General features: G+C 38.1%; 2 protein-coding genes across 2 annotated transcripts; both read left to right on the top strand.

Annotated features, from left to right (window-relative positions):
* Positions 1 to 1033: 1033 nt before the first annotated feature.
* LOC139953381 (lactadherin-like) lies at positions 1034 to 6162 on the top strand. Its single transcript, XM_071952889.1, has 4 exons — positions 1034 to 1133; positions 3539 to 3653; positions 5122 to 5299; positions 6013 to 6162. Exons 1-4 carry the CDS (start codon positions 1034 to 1036, stop codon positions 6160 to 6162), a joined length of 543 nt encoding a protein of 180 aa, XP_071808990.1.
* Positions 6163 to 12783: 6621 nt separating this feature from the next.
* LOC139953380 (retinoschisin-like) lies at positions 12784 to 19522 on the top strand. The gene is made up of 5 exons (XM_071952888.1): positions 12784 to 12887; positions 15391 to 15621; positions 16026 to 16152; positions 17424 to 17607; positions 19376 to 19522. The coding sequence occupies exons 1-5, from the start codon at positions 12842 to 12844 to the stop codon at positions 19520 to 19522; spliced, it is 735 nt and encodes a 244-aa protein (XP_071808989.1). The 5' UTR covers positions 12784 to 12841.
* Positions 19523 to 21139: the final 1617 nt, after the last annotated feature.

Here is a 21139-nt window from a genome sequence, read left to right as displayed (position 1 = left end):
TCCCAATGAAACAATGCATTTTATGTTTGGATAGACAATGAGGGAACGAAATATATTTTTGATGGAACGCAAAACGCATTTATTTCACCAGCCTGAACCAAGAGTGGATTACAACTTCGATTTCACGACACTGTTACTTTTCAGGTGTTACTCTAGTCTCGTCTCATCAAGCTTGCTACAACGGATTGAAGTATGATGTCACCTCTAACAATCCACACCGATGGGTCTTACCTTACGAAGATCCATGCGAGTATGCTGCTGTACTCGGCGGACTGACTGCTCCAAATGCGTCATACCAACAGGGGGCGCCCTACTACCTGGATAAGATCGCAGTAAGACTGCTTGAATTCTTCGGATGTCAAGATGATCGAAAAGGTAAGAAACATGATTGATAACATGAAAAAATAACCCCACATGTTAAACATAATTAGTTATTGCTAACATTATACCAACATTGAAATATACTGCAAAATGAAGCCCCCCCCCCAAAAAAAAAAAAAAAAAAAAAAAAAAAAAGTGAAAAGGGCCACACTCGATGGTGGCTGGGCTTAGACTGATGAAAAGTCGGCAGCATGTTATACCCTACCTACCGGGGAGCAATTTCAGCAGCTTCTTAATAAGAATTTTCGCGCTGCATTCTGTTTGAATCATTGCGTTCCAACCATATTCAGTGACCATTCAAGGAGCGTTCTGACTGCCTTCGAGGTGAAATCGAATGGCATTCTCACAAGGTTGGGTCAATTTGGAAGAGCATTGAGCATTTATCAAGCCACTGTTCCAGAGTCATTAAAAATTGCTCACATCCATCCTCTCCTGAAGAAGCCATCCCTTGATCCCGAAGTTCTCAACAATTATCGACCGGTGTCAAATCTACCATACTTGTCTAAAATAATTGAGCGGGTTGTTTTTCTAGAGTTTCTGAATATCTTCTTGGTAATGACCTTTTCGATAACCGTCAGTCTGCCTACCGTCCACTACACAGCGTTGAGACTTCGCTGGTTAACGTCTCTGATCATATTTTATACTCAATAAAATGGATGGTGGAAATGTTACTGATTTGCTTCCTCTGGACCTTTCTTCCGCTTTCGATATGGTGAACCATAAGATCTTACTTCATACTCTTCAATCACTTGGTATTACTGGACAGGCATATATAAGTAGTCGTTCTCAGATTGTATGTATTAATGATTGTAAATCTGATTCTATGCCTCTAACTTGTGGTGTTCCGCAAGGATCTGTCGGTGGTCCTACATTGTTTTCCATAAATCTCAGCGGTCTAAAGAGCATTTTTCATTGTCACTCTGTCAAATATCACTGTTACGCAGATGACATTCAGTTATACGTTTCTTTTTCCCCCAAGTCAAAGTCAGGCACTTTTTTCCATTCACAATCTTGAATCTTGTGTGGAGGATATTTGTAGCTGGTTGAGTGTGTACTCTTAAATTGAACTGTGCTAAGTCTGAGTTTCTATTATTTGATTCTAAGGTTCAATTAGATAAGATCGATGTTACTTCTTTCAAGATTGCTGATTCTGTGATTCCTCTCTCTCATTCTTGCAGAAATCTTGGCATACCTTTCGATTGCACAATGTCTTTGTCAGGTCATATATCCAATGTGTGTAAATCTGTTCGTTACCAGTTGAGAAATGTTGGCCGGATCCGCAAATACCTGACCCGTCCTAAACGCGCAGCAACAATAAATTTTACGGGCTGTTTGCCTACCCAAAGTGACGACAGAAAAACTCACACGGTAGAATTGTAAGTACAATTAAATAAATTTAATAAATAAACAATGCAAAATAATAAACATATACATGATCAATTCTGTTTCATCCCTCACAACCCCCATAAATCAAGGCTACATTACTGATGTTGGACCCCGTAGTATTTGTTACGGCCAAGTATATTAATAACACAATGCTTTAACAAAACAATTGGTCACACAATAAAAAGGAAATGCGCTTGCCTTTGTTCTTGTTATAACCAAAACACAATAATAAAAGTATTAGCTCGGCAGACCCGTTAATTGTTGGTTATACCAAGTATATTAAGGATACAAGGCTTAACCAAAACCTCGGTCCCATAACAAATAATGTAAGCACAATAATAATTACAAATTACTGAAATACCATCACCACAGTATCTTAGTTATAGTTCATTTCGGTATTCAGTTCGTCTTGATCCAAAAGATACTTGCGAGGTTCGCTGTCTGTCCTCAAATTATCACACAACACATATGTAGCACACATCCACAGTTCAGAGGGTGGTGGTAGCCCGACTACTCGGTAGCATCTAGCGCCCTCAACGGTAGTGGCTCCAAGGGGTGTCCTCTGTCTCAGGCAACCCGATTACCAGTCCCCACTTAAAAGCCGTCTAAGAAAAGAGAACACGAATATACCATACCCAGTTACTTAGCCCTAGCTTTATAAACACCTACAATCTTGTGAAACACACTATGTTCATCCTCAGAAAATAAATGCAGCATAACTTATACTCAAAATGCCAAATCCATTGGTCTACCTCGGGCGTTGCCCCTCCGTTTTATAATACATGCAATTATATTAAATCACAACCTTACGTACATAATAACACAATGAAATAAATCAACTTACGGTTTCTCATCCGTAGACGATCGCAGAAGCAAAACCGGCACAAAACTTGGGCAAAATCAAACCCACATCACGCAGCAATACTAAATGCTGACCGGCTTCTCAGTCGACTGTCACAAGGCTTCGGTCCCCTTGCAAAACACACATTTCCACACTCCACTCTTACACCCTACTAGTACCCCCATATTACATAATACAAGAAAAGAGGGGTTAATGACCTGTGAAACCACGGCTAAAGAACCAAATAAAAGCAACAGATTACAAGGAGTAGTGAACAATCGATCCACTAGTGTAGACACTCTGATCTAAGAGAGGAGTATAAGAAACTATATCGATAATTAGTATACGAATAGGAGGTCATTGCCACACACTCTTACCAGGAAACACACTCACATTACACCGGTTTTGAAGTCACTACACTGGCTACTATACCAGTCGAATCTCGTATTACTTTCAAACTTCTGTTGCTTATCTTTTAATGCCTTAATGGTTCTGCTCCTATATATAACATTTCTTTGGTTAAAGCTTATCCTGTGCGATCTCTCCGATATTCCAATACATGCATGCTTCAAGTTACTAAGAGTAGAAAGTCATGGGGCGATAGGTCTTTTTCCCATGCTGGACCCACACTCTGGAATGACTTGCCTCTACAAATCCGCAATATTTCTAACATCAATACTTTCAAGGTTAAGTTGAAAACCACTTTGTTTAATCTCGCCTATGTTTAACTGGTATATTTGTCTTATTTTCCTAGCTGTGTGTGGTTTAATAATTATTATTATTATTATTATTATTATTATTATTATTATTATTAATTTAGGGAACAAAATTAAGTTATTTTGTTCGTCACTTGTAGCCCCGGGCGCCGTCTTCATGCGTGATATGCATATGCGTAACATGTTCTATAATTATAATTATGTTATATCCCAGGTATCGAGTGTGGGCCTTTGGGTCTTGAAGATGGAACCATTCCTGATGAGAGCATCAGTACATCGAGTTCGCTAGCCGGGAGAGGGCGTCTGAACGGACGGGCTTGGGTTCCACAGTATGTATCAGTCGACATATTTTTTTACCAAAAACACTCTCAGGTCAACAAATACTTAGAAAAATCATGCCATTGATATACACACAATTTTATGATAGAACTGCTATATAGCTGAAATAATAAATCAACTTAAAAATAGCAACGACAGCTGGAAGGATTGAACTGCTTTAGTCTTCAATACACTTAAAGCAATTGTACACTTTCGGTAAACAGTGTTGTCCAAAGGCCCACACTTCGTGTATCACAACTGATATAACAAATAACAAACCTGTGAAAATTTAGGCTCAATCGGTCATCGGAGTCGAGAGAAAATAACGGAGAAAACCCACCCTTGTTTCCGCACGTTTCGCCGTGTCATGACATGTGTTTAAAACAAATCCGTAATTCTCGACAACGAGAATTGATAATTGTTTTAATGTTTTTTCGCAAAGTAAAGCATTTCATGGAATAATATTTCAAGAGAAGTCTTTTAACATTACCTTCTGTAAACCCTGTAATTTATTTGTAAATCTGTGAAATTGTATTTGTTTTATGTGCCGAAAGTGTTTAATGGCTTTAAAGGCAGTGTGGACACTATCGGTAATTACTCAATCAGCATAAAACCATCACTTGGTAAGCAGTAATGGGGAAAGGTTGATAGCATAAAACATTGTGAGAAACGGCTCCCTCTGAAGTAACGCAGTTTTCGAAAAAGAAGTATTTTCCACGAATTTGATTTCGAGACCTCAAGTTGAGAATTTTACCAATAGTGTCCACTGTCTTTAATCCTCTATAATATTCTTTGAGGATGAAAAGCACCTGCATTCACGCCATAACTTGTTCAAGTAGGTTTTAAAAAGGCAACATTTGGAAACTTTCTCTTGTTTTCGGTTTTAAAGGCAGTGGATACTATTGGTAATTGTCAAAAACTAGCCTTCACAGTTGGTGTATCTCAACATAGGCATAAAATAACTAACCTGTGAAAATTTGAGCTCAATCGGTCATCGAAGTTGCGAGATAATAATGAAAGAAGAAAACACCCTTGTCACACGAAGTTGTGTGCGTTTAGATGCTTGATTTCGAGACCGCAAATTCTAAACTGGAGGTCTCGAAATCAAATTCGTGGAAAATTACTTCTTTCTCGAAAAACTACGTCACTTCAGAGGGAGCCGTTTCTCACAATGTTTTATACCCTCAACCTCTCCCCATTACTCGTCACCAGGAAAGGTTTTATGCTAAAAATTATTTTGAGTAATTACCAATAGTGTCCACTGCCTTTAAGATAATGAAGATTATTTTTATTTTGATAATATACTTTTTCCATAAAAACTCCGTAGTATATGTTTTGAAAGATTGATAAATAACCAGTAAGAGCTATTTTTATTTAAAATTTAGTTTTAAGTAACAATAATTGCATAATCATTTGGTGTACTTTATTGACATCCTTTGTTACAGTGGTTGTATTTTCTTTGTTGCGTTTTGAACAAAGGTCTAATGCTATTGGACCCTGGTTTGAGGTTGACCTTGGTGAGAGTACAGTGGTGTCTGGTCTCATCACGCAGGGACACGAGAGTTTGAATTGGCGTGTGACTGGATATAAGGTGAAGTACAAGAAGATGTCGTCCTCTGACTATGAACACGTCAAAGATAACAATGGAGCCATTCAGGTACTTACACATTTATTAGCAACTTAGTGGTTTCTGAGTTAGATTTTTAAAAGAGACTAGATTGATGTTAAGATGTGCGACGGTATAAAGTGGACAAATTGGTGGCTTCCCAGTGTACAGCGAAATGAGACGGTTATTGTGAAATGGCTATAAAACTAATAAGAAATTGTTATAATTATTATGGTTACTATTGTTTTCCCCCTGTTTATTAACTTAATTAAATTTATCAAAATAAAAAGCCTCTATTATAATTATTTTCTTACACTTTATACAACGTGAACTTAAGAAAACCACATTAATTCTAGCAATAAAACATTATTTGTTTTACTCCTTTAAAAATTCAAGCACTCGAGACTAGCGAAACTTCGCATGAAAGTACACTTGAAACTACTTCTTGATGGCCAGTTAATAAATAAATAAATAACTAATAGATAAATATCTTGAAACATTGCGCTTTGTTGTTGATTTCTTTAAATTTTATCTGATTTCTGTTTCGTTTGATAAACATGGAAATGGATGCTAAATTGGTCTGAACAGATTATTTTTATTTTTATATAATTTCGAGTCGAAAGTGTAACACTCCATAAAGTCTAAACACAAATATTACAAACAGTAATACAAAAAACTAAACATACGTGGTGTAAAGTTATACTTCAATGTTTTCTAGAAATCCCGTCTATGTATCACTACATGTACATATTCATTACTTGCAGGAATTTGAAGGTAACATTGAAGATACTGAGACCCCAGTCATCAATATGTTTGATCAGAACATCATGGCAGCCGTAGTGCGTATCGAACCTGCAGCGGTTATTAACGAAGTTGCTCTTCGGCTGGAGTTGCTTGGGTGTCACATCAACTGAAATCAAATCAGTTCTTAAAATTACTAAAAATACTCATTTTTATTTAAAAAATTAATGCATAAAACAGCGTTTTGAACTAACCATGCTGGTGTCGATTCGGTTTAACGTGGATTGTGCGTAATTTGGACTGATTTGGGGGTTATCATGATATTATTATATAATTTAAAGTAATGTTAAAAAAGCATGTTCTCACCATAGCAAATTAGCTCATGCAGGGCAATCGTGGATTGGCATAAAGCTGAATAAGTTTGAGGTTATTTTGACACAGATTCCTGTTCATACTGACTCAGAACTGGATCATGCACCACTTGACTCGGATCCGGGTTACATGTGAAGTTTAATACAACACGGTACCATACTCATAGACATCTGGGATTCGTGTTAAAATTGCTTTGCCTTGGATCGGTCGAGTTGGTCAATGAAAAACGTTTGAAACCGGCTGTCACGAAATTAATACGGTTAAACATATATTTTAAAAGTAGAATATAACGGTCCACACAAACATGCCTCGAAATTGCATGGTTTTCCTTATACGTTACGTCATGAATTAACACGGTCGGCCATTTTGTGGAGTCAAGTTTTTACCTCCATAAAATGGCCGACCGTGTTAGTTAGCAAACTAAAAGGAAAACTATGCAATGTGGATCCTTATATATTTTTCTTTTAAAACATCTTTTCAGCCATATGCATTTTATAACGGACGGTTTTCAAACGCCTTTCAGAGACCAACTCGCCCTACCCCTTTAGTCAATGGCATTATTTCAGTAAACAAAGTCGACATTAATCGAAACATTTGCACAGTTGTTGTAAGATTAACGGAGTGAGATTTACTTTAAGGGTATTTTTAAAATTTATATTTTAATCATTTTTCAATGTTTAAACATGTATTTGTTTCAGGAATTATTCGCTTTTCTTAAATTGTGAGCGAAGTATTTAAAGCGCTGCTTAATTTTGATCATCTTCTTTTTGGATTGTCGTTTCATGTTTGAGTGGTTCGTAATCTATAATCTAAGTATAGTATTTCGTCGTGATTGGTTCGGGAGTTTTCAACTTGAAACCAAATACCAATTCCATTATGTGACAACAGATTAAGTCCATGTGTGAGTTACGAAAAAATTAAAAGTCTTTAACATCACGTTTAAAACTTAAAAATTTTCCTTTGTGTTCATGCGGTGAACAAATTTTCAACTCTCGAAGCATTTTTTGATATCATGTTGAGAAAAATTGGTCTGTATCCTTTTTGATGGGGTTGTTTTGGATCATTCCTTACTTTTCATTATTATTTAATCATAAGGACCTTAAAATTGACATTGTGTCTAGTGTAGTTTCGCCTATAGTAGAATGGACAAATGTTTTGGTTGTTGAAATCGAAAGACGTCTTTTTCAAATGTTGCTTTGAAAAGAAAAATTGGTTCAAAACATTCAGGTAAAAAGAAACCCATTTTTCTCAGAATGATGCCATCAGATGTTTTAGATTTTGACAATCTTTGCAGTGGAATCAAATTAAAACAATGACAACTATAGACAATTTTAAGGTTTCCCCCACTTTGGTCAGGACTCTGTTGCAATTCATTATGTTCTCATAATAACACAAAAATGAAAACCAGTAAAAGTTTCTTTGCTCACTGGCACCCAAAATCAGGGTCAATTCTTACGAGGGATTTCGTTTAGAGTGTAATAGAAAGTTGTTCATTATCGCGTTTAATGTTATTGCACGGCACTTTCAAGCGGCCTTGGATTTTCAACACCAAAGTATCTTTTTCCAAAACAAAATTGTGCTGTATCTTAGGTACCAACAACCGTTGCTTTATTTTGGTTTGATTATAATAATGATTGTTTACCTCTTTTAGACCCTGTGCACAAAACAGAGGGACACAACACTTCACGAATGATGTTGGTAGCGTGCAGTAAGTTGGAAAGAAAAAAAATCATAACATCTCTGACAATCTAATAATGAGTTCATACTTTTTCAAAACTAATAACCCTTGTCATACATTGTAGAGACAGTAGATAATAACCTTTTTAATTGTGTGTGTTAATATGTATACCATTTATACTGCGACAGTGTTTTAAAATTTGAAGATTCCGAGTCTGAGTCACACTGTGATTCACCTGAGGATAGAAATGAAGAGTTTCAACTCTTCTAGAACGAGTCATTAAGAAACTACTGGCTGCAGTATCGGTGGGCCATCGGACGGTTAAGAAGAATTCTTACAAACACTCCTTTTTTCGCTGATTGTTACGTATTGTTGATGTGAAATAAAAATTTTATTGGATAAGAGATGTTTACAAATGTGGGTTTGTACCGTATGATCACAGAAGCCTGTTTTTCAACCTCTAAAATCCAAAATGCTTTTGAGTCTCGCCCCTGGAATCCATCATGGGCTGTGTAAGTCTGATGTCGCAAATATCTTCGCAAATGTCTTTGCAAACATCTTTGCAGATTATTATTTGCGATATCGCAAATATCTTTGCAGATATTTGCGATGTCGCAAATATCTTTGCAGATTATTATTTGCGATGTCGCAAATATCTTTGCAAATATTTGTGATGTCGAACATTTTAACGCATACCTCGTCGCATACTTTGTCGCATAGTTTCCATATTTGTGGCGAGAAATTTTTCAAGAGCCTAAAGGGTTGTTTGGGTTCCAGGCTTCATGACGTCAGATTCGTGATGATAAAACTTGTTCTTGCGCCAGCCATTAAAATCCTCGGTTACCGTTCAATAAAATTGACAGACTTCGCTCTTTTGAGGGCGTTTTACTATTAATAACAACAGTCTTCACCTGATATATCACCCATGAGAAGGCGAACAATTTGCATCAATGACATTAAGGTAAGTTTTGATATAAAATGTATTTTATGATAATTTGTTTCGCGTTAAAAATGACGGATACAAGTACGTGTGGCCGATACACTTAGTGCTGCATCTAATTCGTGAAAATTGTCTTTTGGTTTTATTCTCAACATTTACTAATGAAGATAAGCTACATTCAGGGAATTATTTGACAGGATAATATTTGTGAAAGTAGGGCCTGTCTTCTTAACTTGTTTATGGTTTTATTTCTCGTTTGCAGACATCAAATTCCTTGTCTGCTGATTAAAAACGAAAGTTGTTTATTATTTAAATATAATCCCCAGGCCGAGAGCTGGATAGTGATATATATTAGTTAAAAAGATTGCGGTTTCGTTTAAGCTGAACCGTTTTTTTGTTATATAAACATTACATTGCACACTGTTGTTACTTATAAATATTTCGCTTTGTTCCCTTTTTCAAGAAATGTTTTGTTGTAATGTATAGGCCTACTTTTTTAATAATAATATTTCATATTGTTTACTTCTGAGTGATGTACCGGGTATTTAGTAATTAATTTGAGTTTTCTGAAGGGAAATACATTTCTTGGCAACTTAAAAAAGGTTACATGATTACATAAATTTAAATATTAGCCATGAATGAATGAATGATGATACATGTACACCTGCATCAACTTATCAAGCAGGGGCTATATGGGTTGGGTGTTGGGGTGGGGGGACTTTGCTAGAAGAATACCTTTTGCTTGTGGATTAAGGATTCCAACTTTTTTGTAGAAGAGGACTGGCATTCATCAACATTCTTACTTGTATCAACTTTCAATGTTTTATTTTATCATGTAGGCCTACAAGTACATAGTAGACTTTCCAACGCTAGGTGGCAGCAGACTTACCGGGTAAACTTCCATTGTTTACGTAGTTTTGAGCTTGCGCATAATTCTGAGAACAATGGCTTTACCAGGTAAGTCTGCTGCCACCTATCGTCCTAGAAAGTCTCCTGTTGGTTCACCAAGCAGTTGTCGTGACTGTTTTTGTAGTGGTAGCACATCGACTATCTGAGTGGTTGATAAATGGTATTTGTAACTCGACAAGGCAATCAATAGTCTCCACTTCGACACTTGTCACACTAGTCGCTTAGGCTTAGTCATCGGTAGAGGAAATATCACCTGTGATTCAGCAGAAGAAACTTCACCAGTGTCGATAAAGATATAAAGCTCAATTCTAACTCTGTAAAGTAACATAAAGCAAACTGACCTGTCCTTATTTGCTAATTTTTATTAGCAACTATTCTACAGCTGAAAAATACAGTTAGAAAAAGCTTGACAATTCCGAAATACTAACCTAACAGTTGACGAAATAATCCTGTTTCTTGACTTTAAAGTGGAGATCATCATAATTGCAATGAAATTAAAAGTTGCTAAGTCACCTAACATTTTCCCAGCCTAATGGGAGAACACAAACAATTATTTATTAGCACCGTCTTTGTAATCTTAAAAAAGTTATTTAAAAAATCAGTTGCTGTAAATTGATACTTCTTTTGTTTAAAAGTAACTCAATTTATGATAAAATAAAGTTTTCATTGTAGTGCAGTATAGCTTATATGCAGTTTGTTACTTGATAATCAGCAGAGTATGTTATTTTTAATCTAAAAGAATGTTCTAGTTTTCAAATAACAACTTACATTTCGAAATTTCCCTGCTTTCCAGTTTCAATGCAAGGCATGTTGTTGACATATATTACAACAAAATAAAGCTATGTTTTCAGAACATTTTTGGTCCGTTTTGTTATTGATGAAAACAACCATCATTCGTTGGCTTTCTCTAAAATAAGTCATTTTTCAATCAAGTGAAGCTAAAAAGTGGGCTGCTTTAATTATTACAAGTTATTGAGGTGTTTTTACAATATTAAACCATCAGAAAGCGAATATGCGTTTGTTACAATACAAATGGTATGATTATGTGTTTTGTGGTGGTGTTTTTTTGAAGTTTTCTTTTACAAAATCATTAAATAAATGCCTCACACACAAAGCAGACGACGCACGTTTGTTCTCGTGCATTATTATTTCCCCCATGATCCACCACGCGAGCCACATGAAGCCTATTAGCCAGTGAAGCCGAAGTGTTCGAAACAATTTCGTCGCCATGTTGTTTATTGTGAAGCCTGAGCCTCACTGAGCCGGAGCCTGAAAATCCCAAGCCTGAAGCGTCAAGCCTGAGCCTTCGATTCGTAAACGCTCTATGTACACAGCAAGTTGCCCTATCGAGTTGGTAAAGGCGCTTCGCGTTTTTTTTTTCGTGCGTTACATGTTTGGGGCTGTCCGTGCTATCTGGTGTGCCGCGTGCGCCTTGACTAAAGGTTAGTGCAAGTTGTAATGGCATAAAAAAACACACGCGCGGACTGTATCCGACTATCCACCCGTGTGTACATGTTAATGGAATGAAGGCTGGAACCCAAACAACCGTTTACGCTCTTGAAAACGTTCTCGCCACAAATATGCAAACTATGCGACAAGGTATGCGATAAAATGTTCGACATCACAAATATTTGCAAAGATATTTGCGACATCGCAAATATTTGCAAAGATATTTGCAAAGATATTTGCGACATCGCAAATATTTGCAAAGATATTTGCGATGTGCGATGTCCCTTCAGGGCCACCATACGTATCGGACGCTGGACCCCCATTTTCTTATTTACTTTCTTTGAGAATACCCCCCCCCCCGCCCCGATTTAATTACTCTGAGTGCACTTTTGCAAAGAAAAAAATATATATAATTCACCAATTTAAGAAAATGTAAAAATCTCCAAATGTTTTGTTTCTCAAAAACAAACACAAATAACTCATTCCGTGGAAGTGAAGTTAAAAACGTTCCACTGCAAGCTAAAGTAGTAGTCCCGATCGATTTTCTACCTTCCGCCCAGGTAGTTATGAAGCAGGACAGTTCTTTTCAGAACTGAAAAGTCTCTCCAAAAATTCACTCCGCGGTAATAGAATATAAAAAAAAAGACATTTAAAGACTTGTCAAGAACAAACTCTACCTGGTAAGTAGATACACACATGCCGTTATCGCAAACCAAATAATATTAATATCTCACATGCAATGCCCCATATCCCATATATCTATGTTATGCTTGGCCTAGTTACTGAATCAGAAATGACGACACCAGGGCCCACTTTCATGGCTCTGGAATCGGCGCTTACGGAAGCAGGGAATTATGTGCTTACGACAAACGTATTTCACGTGTTTTTTTGCGGCGTATTTTTGTTTCTGCGCGTGCGTACTCCACTTTACTAGGCATTCTACGCTTACAAGGCTAACGCAGAAATTCGGCGCTTGCACGTAAGCGGGGAATCGTGATCGTAAGCGCAGAATTTGGCAGTAAGCAGAGCCATGAAATTGGGCCCAGATCTGAGAGTGTCTATTGCTGATCAAAATACCGAATGCTCAGTACAATGTGAAGGTTTTACCCTGTCAAATAATGGCTCTTATTTATCAAGATCTATTGATACCATTGTTACGATGTAAAATCGATATTAAGCTACCGCAGTTCAGTCGCTCTGATCTTTCAAAACATTGTTCGATGACACAACAAGGTTGCCTGTCTTTCAGCTGACTGCGCTACTTCCGGAAACTTGTTGTTGAAGAAAACCTCCCGTCTATGGCAATAAGATACCAACGTATAGCCTGCTCTGTTTATAGCAAATATATTGACCAATGAAAATCCACTGCGTCACACTGCCGAAGATGTTGTCCGTTCCTGATTGGCTTACTCCGCTCTTCTGAGCAGGTAGGTGCCGGCGGTTATCCGTCTACCTCGAAGCATCAACCAGGCCCAGAAGCTGAGCTGGTGTTGGGGGTTCGAGAATGGATGAAACAACGCTGGCTATTCTGATGGTGTGTGCATTGTCAGGTATGTAATCAAACTATTTCATACGTATGAGTCTAAAAGAGGATGCATTGATTTTAAACTATTGGTAGGAAGAGGTTGATCGCGCTTAACGAGACAGTCGCAGCATTGTGTCAATCTGTATGACACTTCCCGCTAGTCTTATTAATTTTATTTTTTGACTGGAATTGTTTTCAATTGTTATGCGCTCTCGAACAGGCTGGTCCTGGAGAGAGCGCAACAATAAGTTCAATAAATTATTAAATTATTATTATAATGTCAGTTGATAGAAATTTCTCCCTTCAATCCTTGGTAGCAATGATTGTGAAGGTTTGAACATAATGTAGTGATCTTTGTAAAGGAACACGTTGCCTTGAATCGGTCGAGTTGGTCTTTGAAAGGCGTTTGTAACCGTTTTTAAAGATGTTGTAAAAGTAGAATGCATGATCCACACAAACATGCCTTGAAATTGCACGGTTTTCCTTTTACCTCGTCGACTAACAAGGTCGGCCATAAATGGTGTTAGTTCGCACAGTAAAACGAAAACCACGCAATCTCGAGGTAAACTTGTGTGGATCATTGTATTCTACTTTTAAAACATCTTTCCAACCATTTACATTTTTTAAAACGGTTATAGACCAACTCGTCCAAACCAAGGCAACATGTTCCTTTAAGCTACAGTCCAATAGCTGAAAGAAGAAGAGGTAAGAAAAAAGGAGAAAAACACTATATTTTTTCCGTTTCCTTCTAATAGGAGGGTTTTATTATAAGCTATTTAGTGTAAACTGCTTCCTACTTGTACCGCTCGACGTAAACAATTATTTAAGGATTGCGATCTTTTTTTTTTTCCTTTTTTTTTTTTTTGGGGGGGGGGGGGGGTATGAACAATTACACAGTGAAAAAAGGAATAATATTTGTCCTGGAGGTCTTAAATGTTTGTAAATTAAACCAGCACCAAGCCAGAACGTGGCTTCTGCAAATGATTGCCAAGGTTGCTGATTAAAAAAAAAGACACCACAATGGAGTATTTTGTTAATCTCAACTCCATCAATTTCCTTGCAGCATAAAAAACGTGTTTCTGATGATTCCGAGCTAACCGTTTTTTATTTGTAACTACTTTTAATAAATAAGCATACCAGTGCTAGTCGCTGATTGGTCAGATTTAATAAGAGCGTGTCCCAATTCCATGGCTCTAGTTATCGCCGAATTCTGCGCTGTTGTGCCTAGACACAATAGCACAGAAACGCATCGTGTAAGTCTGTTGTAAGGATACTCCAACGATGAATGCACATAAAGGCGCGCAAAAGAATTTGGAAAAATCAGAGAGCACTTAGAGGGGCACACCGGCTTACCGTTTACGCAATTTATGGCCTACTGAAGCATTGCGCTCAGTACACAGCATTAAATGCAAAATACATTTGGTTTCTGTAGTCTTTACAAGCAGTGGACACTATTGGTAATTTCTCAAAATAATTATTAGCATAAAACCTAACTTGGTGACGAGTAATGGGGAGAGGTTGATGGTATACAACATTGTGAGAAACGGCTCCCTCTGAAGTGACAGTTTTCGAGAAAGAAGTAATTTTCCACCAATTTGATTTCGAGACCTCAGATTTAGAACTTGAGGTCTCGAAATTAACCATCTAAACGCACACAACTTCGTGCGACAAGGGTGTTTTTTTTTACTTTCATTATTATCTCGCAAGTTCGATGACCGATTGAGCTCAAATTTTCACAGGTTTGTTATTTTATGTATATGTTGAGATACACCAAGTGAGAAGACTGGTCTTTTACAATTACCAATAGTGTCCAGTGTCTTTAAACATAAGGTTTGTGTTGCCATTAATTTTAAGAGTGATATCAAACGTATACATTCCCTTTATATTAAGACCGGGACTGTAGTTACATGGAAACTACCGCATGGCACCCGTCTTCGCAGCTTTATTTTGATATAGTTACTTTGATCGAATGCAATGCGGTATATTAAAAAAAAAAATAATAATAACTCAACCGCTTTAAAAAAGTCAGCTGCATTATGGTATAAGGATTTGGGTACTTTTTCAAAATGTCCACAGATTTACATTAAACTTACAGAGTTTGAAGATAATGATAGTGGAAAGCTTCCCTTCAAATATTACTAACTAAGGTTGTGTAGTTGTTGAGAAATGAGTAAAACAATTCACAAAATAAGTTTGGTCTCATGAGACCAAAATTAGTTTTGCAAGTAAATCCCCTTAACCAGTTATGATATTATACAAAAACCATAGCATAACTGGTTAATACGTTTTTACATGCTAAAACTGAGACGAAAAGTATTACTTTAATAACTCATTTCTCAAAAACTACAGCACCTCAGTAAGTAAAATTTCGAGGGAAGCTTTCTACTATCAGAATCTTCAAACTGTGTAAGTTTAATGCAAATCTGTGGACATTGTGTTTTTTGTTAGGAAAAAGTACATATACCCTTTAAAGTAACTGCAATGCTATATATCACCAACATCTAACTCACGACAATGTTTCATTTCAGGTGTTACTCTAGTCTCGTCTCATCAAGCTTGCTACAACGGATTGAAGTATGATGTCACCTCTAACAATCCACACCAATGGGTCTTACCTTACGAAGATCCATGCAAGTATGCTGCTGTACTCGGCGGACTGACTGCTCAAAATGCGTCATACCAACAGGGGGCGCCCTACTACCTGGATAAGATCGCAGTAAGACTGCTTGAATTCTTCGGATGTCAAGATGATCAAAAAGGTAAGACACTGAAAAAATAAGCACACATGATAAAACATAATTAGTTATTGCTGACATTATACCAACATTAAAATAAACTGCAAAATTAAGCAAAAAAAAGAAAAAAATTGTGAAAAGGACCATACTCGATGGTGGCTGGGCTGAGATTGATGAAAATACTAATTTTCGCGCTGCATTCTGTTTGAATCATTGCGTTCCAACCATATTTAGTGACCATTCAAGGAGCGTTCTGACTGCCTTCGAGGTGAATTCGAACGGCATTCTTATAAAGCTTGTTCAATTTGGAAGAATTCAGGGAACAAAATTAAATGTGTTCGTCACTTGTAGCCTCGGGCGCCGTACTCATGCGTGAAATGCGTCTCAATGCATAACAATTTTCTACCATTTATAATTTTAAATCCCAGGTATCGAGTGTTCTACTTCAGAGCCTTTGGGTCTTGAAGATAGAACCATTCCTGATGAGAGCATCAGTGCATCGAGTTCGTATTTTGCCGGGAATGGGCGTCTGAACGGAGTGGCTTGGCATACAAAGTATGTATTACTCGACGACATTTGTGTATTACCATACACAAATTCCGGTCACAACTTCCTTAAAAAAACCTGCCAATGATATAAACATAATTAAGTTAAAGCTTAACTAAATAGAACAACCCCCAAAATTACAACAATACACTTTTCTTTTCTTTAATTAAAACATGTAATTGCATAATCTGTTGCACCAACAAACTAAACAATTTTACAATTATTGTTGCTGTGACGGGGTCCATGGCGTTTTGTACACCCGACGGGGAAAATGGCACCCAAGGCGAAGCCGAGCGTGCCATTTCCACTCGAGGGCGTACAATACCCATGGACCCCAGTCACAGCGTGCATCAATTGTTTTGTTATACCTTTGTATAATTGTTATTCCTCTTCTCGAAGTTCTGTTGTCATCTTCAAAAATTATTACGACGGACAATTCATTGTTTAATAGGCAGACGAACAAGAAACAATTCCCTCGAACCCGCGGTTGTTTCGTACACAGCGCTGGAAATCGACCAACGCTGTGAACGATAAAGGTAATGTACACCGGTGTACGACACTTTTCATGTTACCCGGCCCGTCGAGCCATGTAACATGCGTTTTTGTTGCACGTCACATGATTTGTTCTCGACCAATCAAACTTCACAGTTTGTTACCGAGGTATAACAATGTTGTTTGTTTAAATTCTTTGAGAATCAAAAGCACTTGTATATTTTTATAAACAAGTCTGCCAAAAATAACCGAAGATATTGTTATAAACGGAGCTTTGTTTTTTATTTTGTGTGTGTTATGCTTTATAAGCTATAATAATAACCACTTTGTGCTATTTTAAAGGCACTGTACACGTTTGGTAATCGTCAAAGACCAGTGTCACATAACAAGCCTGTGAAAATTTGGGCTCAATCGGTCATCGAAGTTGCGAGAAAATGATGAAAGAAAAACACCCTTGTTGGACGAATTTGTGTGCTTTCAGATGTGAATAAAAGACTTCTAGCTAGAAGTCTTTTATTATTTTAGTGAGAAATTACTTCTTTCTTAAAAACTACGTTACTTCAGAGGGAGTCGTTTCCCACAATGTTTTAATCTATCAACAGCTCTCCAATGCTCATTACCAAGTCAGTTTTTAAGTTAATATTTGTTTTGAGTAATTACCAAACGTGTACCTTCCCTTTAAGTAACAATGAAGCTTTTAGTAACAATAAACGAATAATAATTCTGTCGAACTTTATGGCAAACTTTGTTAAAGTTGTTGTATACTCTTTGTTGTGTTTTGAACAAAGGCTTGACGGTCTTAATGCCTGGTTTGAGGTTGACCTTGGTGAGAGTACAGTGGTGTCTGGTCTCATCACGCAGGGACACGACGACCCCTTCTGGAATTGGCGTGTGACTGAATACAAAGTGAAGTACAAGAAGATATCGTCCTCTGACTATGAACACGTCAAAGATAACAACGGAGCCATTCAGGTACATACACATTTACTAACAGCTTACTGGTTTCTGAGCTCGAGTTCACAAAGAGATTAGACTGATCTTAAGATATGCGTCCGTGTTGATTGCAAAGAATGATAGCTTTCTTCTTGTTATTTATTCATCAAACCATTTCTAGTAGCACTTATGTGCAAAAGTTTAACAGATTAAAATGCAACAATAATAAAATGACTCATCGGAAATAAACTTGATAACTGATTTTTGTCTTTCACTTACGAAGTTCAATTTTAAATTAACTCATAAAAGGCAGTCGACACAATTGGTAATTACTCAACGTAATTAGTTATGGGTGCGTTCGTTTAGCTTCCCTGGGTCGACCCCGGTGTATGGCGGGTTTTTTTCCAGGACGATTGTGGGTAATTATCTGCACACGTTCGTCCTGGAAAAAAAAACACGCCTCACACCGGGGTCGACCCGGGGAAGCTAAACGAACGCACCCAGTACAAAACCTTACTTGGTAACGAGTAATGGGGAGCTGTTGATAGTATAAAACATTGTGAGACGTCAGATTAAGACTTTGAGGTCTCGAAATCCAAACATCTGAAAGCACCCAATTTTGTGTGACAATGGTGTTTTTCATTAATTCCTCGCAACCTCGACGACCAATTTAGCTCAATTTTTCATAAGTTTTGTTGTTGTTGTTGAGATACACCAAGTGAGAAAACTGGCCATGGCCGTTGTCGTTGCCGTTGCCGTTGCCGTTTCCGTTGCCGTTGCCGTTGCCGTTGCCCTTGCCGTTGCGGTTGCCGTTGCCGTTACCGTCGCCGTTGCCGTTGCCGTTGCCGTTGCGGTTGCCGTTGCGGTTGCCGTTGCGGTTGCCGTTGCCGTTGCCGGTGCCGTTGCGGTTGCCGTTGCCGTTACCGTTGTCGTTGCCGTTGCCGTTGCCGTTGCGGTTGCCGTTGCGGTTGCCGTTGCGGTTGCCGTTGCCGTTGCCCAATTTTGTGTGACAATGGTGTTTTTCATTAATTCCTCGCAACCTCGACGACCAATTGAGCTCAATTTTTCATAAGTTTTGTTGTTGTTGTTGAGATACACCAAGTGAGAAAACTGGCCATGGCCGTTGTCGTTGCCGTTGCCGTTGCCGTTTCCGTTGCCGTTGCCGTTGCCGTTGCCCTTGCCGTTGCGGTTGCCGTTGCCGTTACCGTTGCCGTTGCCGTTGCCGTTGCCGTTGCGGTTGCCGTTGCGGTTGCCGTTGCGGTTGCCGTTGCCGTTGCCGGTGCTGTTGCCGTTGCGGTTGCCGTTGCGGTTGCCGTTGCCGTTACCGTTACCGTTACCGTTGCGGTTGCCGTTGCGGTTGCGGTTGCGGTTGCCGTTGCGGTTGCCGTTGCCGTTGCCGTTGCGGGTTGCGGTTGCCGTTGCCGTTATCGTTGCCGTTACCGTTGCCGTTGCCGTTGCCGTTGCCGTTGCCGTTGCCGTTGCGCTTGCCGTTGCCGTTGCCGTTGCCGTTACCGTTGCCGTTGCGGTTGCCGTTGCGGTTGCGGTTGCCGTTGCGGTTGCCGTTACCGTTGCCGTTGCCGTTGCGGTTGCCGTTGCGGTTGCCGTTGCGGTTGCCGTTGTCGTTACCGTTGCCGGTGCCGTTGCCGTTGCCGTTGCCGTCTTTTCTTTGATGAACATGGATGTTGATGCTCAATTGCTCCGAACAGAAGCAATTTTTAATAGTTTTGAATCGAAAGTGCACAACACTCCACTTCTCAAAACGTTTTTTCAAAATGTGTGACATAATGTACTCATTCATTACTTGCAGGTATTCGAAGGTAACATTGAAGAGGCTTCGACAGTCACCGATATGTTTGATCAGAGCATCGTGGCTACCACGGTGCGCATTGAACCTGTAGCATTTATTGACAGATTTGCTCTACGGTTGGAGTTGCTTGGATGTCACATCAACTGAAATCAAATCAGTTCTATAATAACTAAAAATACTCATTTTATTGTAGACTATCGTTTTGATGTTTGTCGTGCTAATTTAAAAGGTAATGCAGAAAACAGTATTTTTTATGGTCTTAAAAAACAGCGAGTTAGTTTGATGGCGTCGATCGGGGTAACCGTGGATTGCACGTCACTTTCACTTTTGAGGTTACTTTCAAACAGATTCCTGGCGATATTGACCCAGAAATGGCTCATGCCTCACGTAAATCAGATTCGGGTAAATTTGTTACGCAAGTTTGGCATGATTTCAGTGATCAAGTTCGACAAAATTTAAATCCTTTTAAAAAGTTGGTGTAAGAGTACCGGAGCGAAATTTACTAAAAAGGGATGTTTACATTTGATGTTTTAGCCACATTTCAATACCTTAAAGCCATTGGACCCTTTCGGTACAGAAAAATAAATAAAAGTTCACAGATTTACAAATAATTTACAGGGTTTACAGAAGGTAATGGTGAAAGACTTCTCTTTAAATATTAGTCCATGAAATGCTTTACTTTTTGAGAAAACAGTAAAACAATATAAATTGTCGATAGCGAGAATTACGGATTTATTTTAAACACACGTCATGACACGGCGAAACGCGCGGAAACAAGAGTGGGTTTTCCCGTTATTTTCTCCCGACTCCGATGACCGATTTAGCCTAAATTTTTACAGGTTTGTTGTTTTATATATAAGTTGTGATACACGAAGTGTGGGACTTGGACAATACTGTTTACCGAAAGTGTATAATGGCTTTAACAAGTGTTTACTTTTTAGAATTATTCACTTTGCTAATATTTTTGATAAAGTGGTTAAAACGCTACTTATTTTTGAACACGTTCTGACTTTTTGCCGTTCCATGTTTGAGGGGTTCACAACCTGTTTTGTGATTTTCTATGTAATCGTCAATAGTTTCGTATTTTCAAGAGGATCGGTACAGTAAAAAAAATAAAAGTTCACAGATTTACAAATAATTTACAGGGTTTACAGAAGGTTATGGTGAAAGACTTCTCCTGAAAAATTATTCCATGAAATGCTTTACTTTTTGAGAAAATGTTAAAACAATATCAATTATCGATATCGAGAATTACAGATTTATTGTTCACACATGTTATGACGCGGCGAAATGTGCGGAAACAAGCGTGGGTTTTCCTGTTATTTTCTCCCAACTCCGATGACGGATTGAGCCTAAATTTTCACAGGTTTGTAATTTATATAGACGTGGTGATACTCGAAGTGTGGCCCTTGGGCAATACTGGTCACCGAAAGTGTCCAATGGCTTTAATTTTGAAATGGATAGAGTCCTTATGCGAGTGTGGAAAGGTAACACGTCCCTTATCTAACGATAATAGTTGTGTAAATTGGCCTTGTATTTAATACCATTTCAGTGTAACCATTTTAAACATCCAAAACATCGAATGAAATCATTCTGAGAAAATGTTGTCTTTAATTTTGTTTAAGGGGATGTCTTGGATCATTCCTTACTTTCAAATAATCAAGAAGACCTTGAAGTTTACTTTTTAACGAAAAGTTTCACTTCAGAAATGTTCAGGTAGTTGTTGAAACCCAATGAAGTCATACTTTACGTTTTGCTCCAAAA

This window comes from Asterias amurensis, chromosome 21 (assembly GCF_032118995.1).
Source record: "Asterias amurensis chromosome 21, ASM3211899v1".
Taxonomy (NCBI): domain Eukaryota; kingdom Metazoa; phylum Echinodermata; class Asteroidea; order Forcipulatida; family Asteriidae; genus Asterias; species Asterias amurensis.
The sequence above is the reverse complement of the archived record's forward strand: the minus strand, read 5'-3'. Positions and strand labels throughout refer to the sequence as shown.

What these genes read in the sequence shown, in the direction of transcription:
- LOC139953381 (XM_071952889.1), top strand. Translation starts at nt 1,034, where the DNA reads ATGGATGGTGGAAATGTTACTGATTTGCTTCCTCTGGACCTTTCTTCC. An exon ending in TCATACTCTTCAATCACTTG is followed by an intron (nt 1,134 to 3,538) that starts GTATTACTGGAC and finishes GTTATATCCCAG; the next exon opens with GTATCGAGTGTGGGCCTTTG. An exon ending in ATAACAATGGAGCCATTCAG is followed by an intron (nt 5,300 to 6,012) that starts GTACTTACACAT and finishes CATTACTTGCAG; the next exon opens with GAATTTGAAGGTAACATTGA.
- LOC139953380 (XM_071952888.1), top strand. Translation starts at nt 12,842, where the DNA reads ATGGATGAAACAACGCTGGCTATTCTGATGGTGTGTGCATTGTCAG. An exon ending in GATGGTGTGTGCATTGTCAG is followed by an intron (nt 12,888 to 15,390) that starts GTATGTAATCAA and finishes GTTTCATTTCAG; the next exon opens with GTGTTACTCTAGTCTCGTCT. An exon ending in ATGTCAAGATGATCAAAAAG is followed by an intron (nt 15,622 to 16,025) that starts GTAAGACACTGA and finishes TTTAAATCCCAG; the next exon opens with GTATCGAGTGTTCTACTTCA.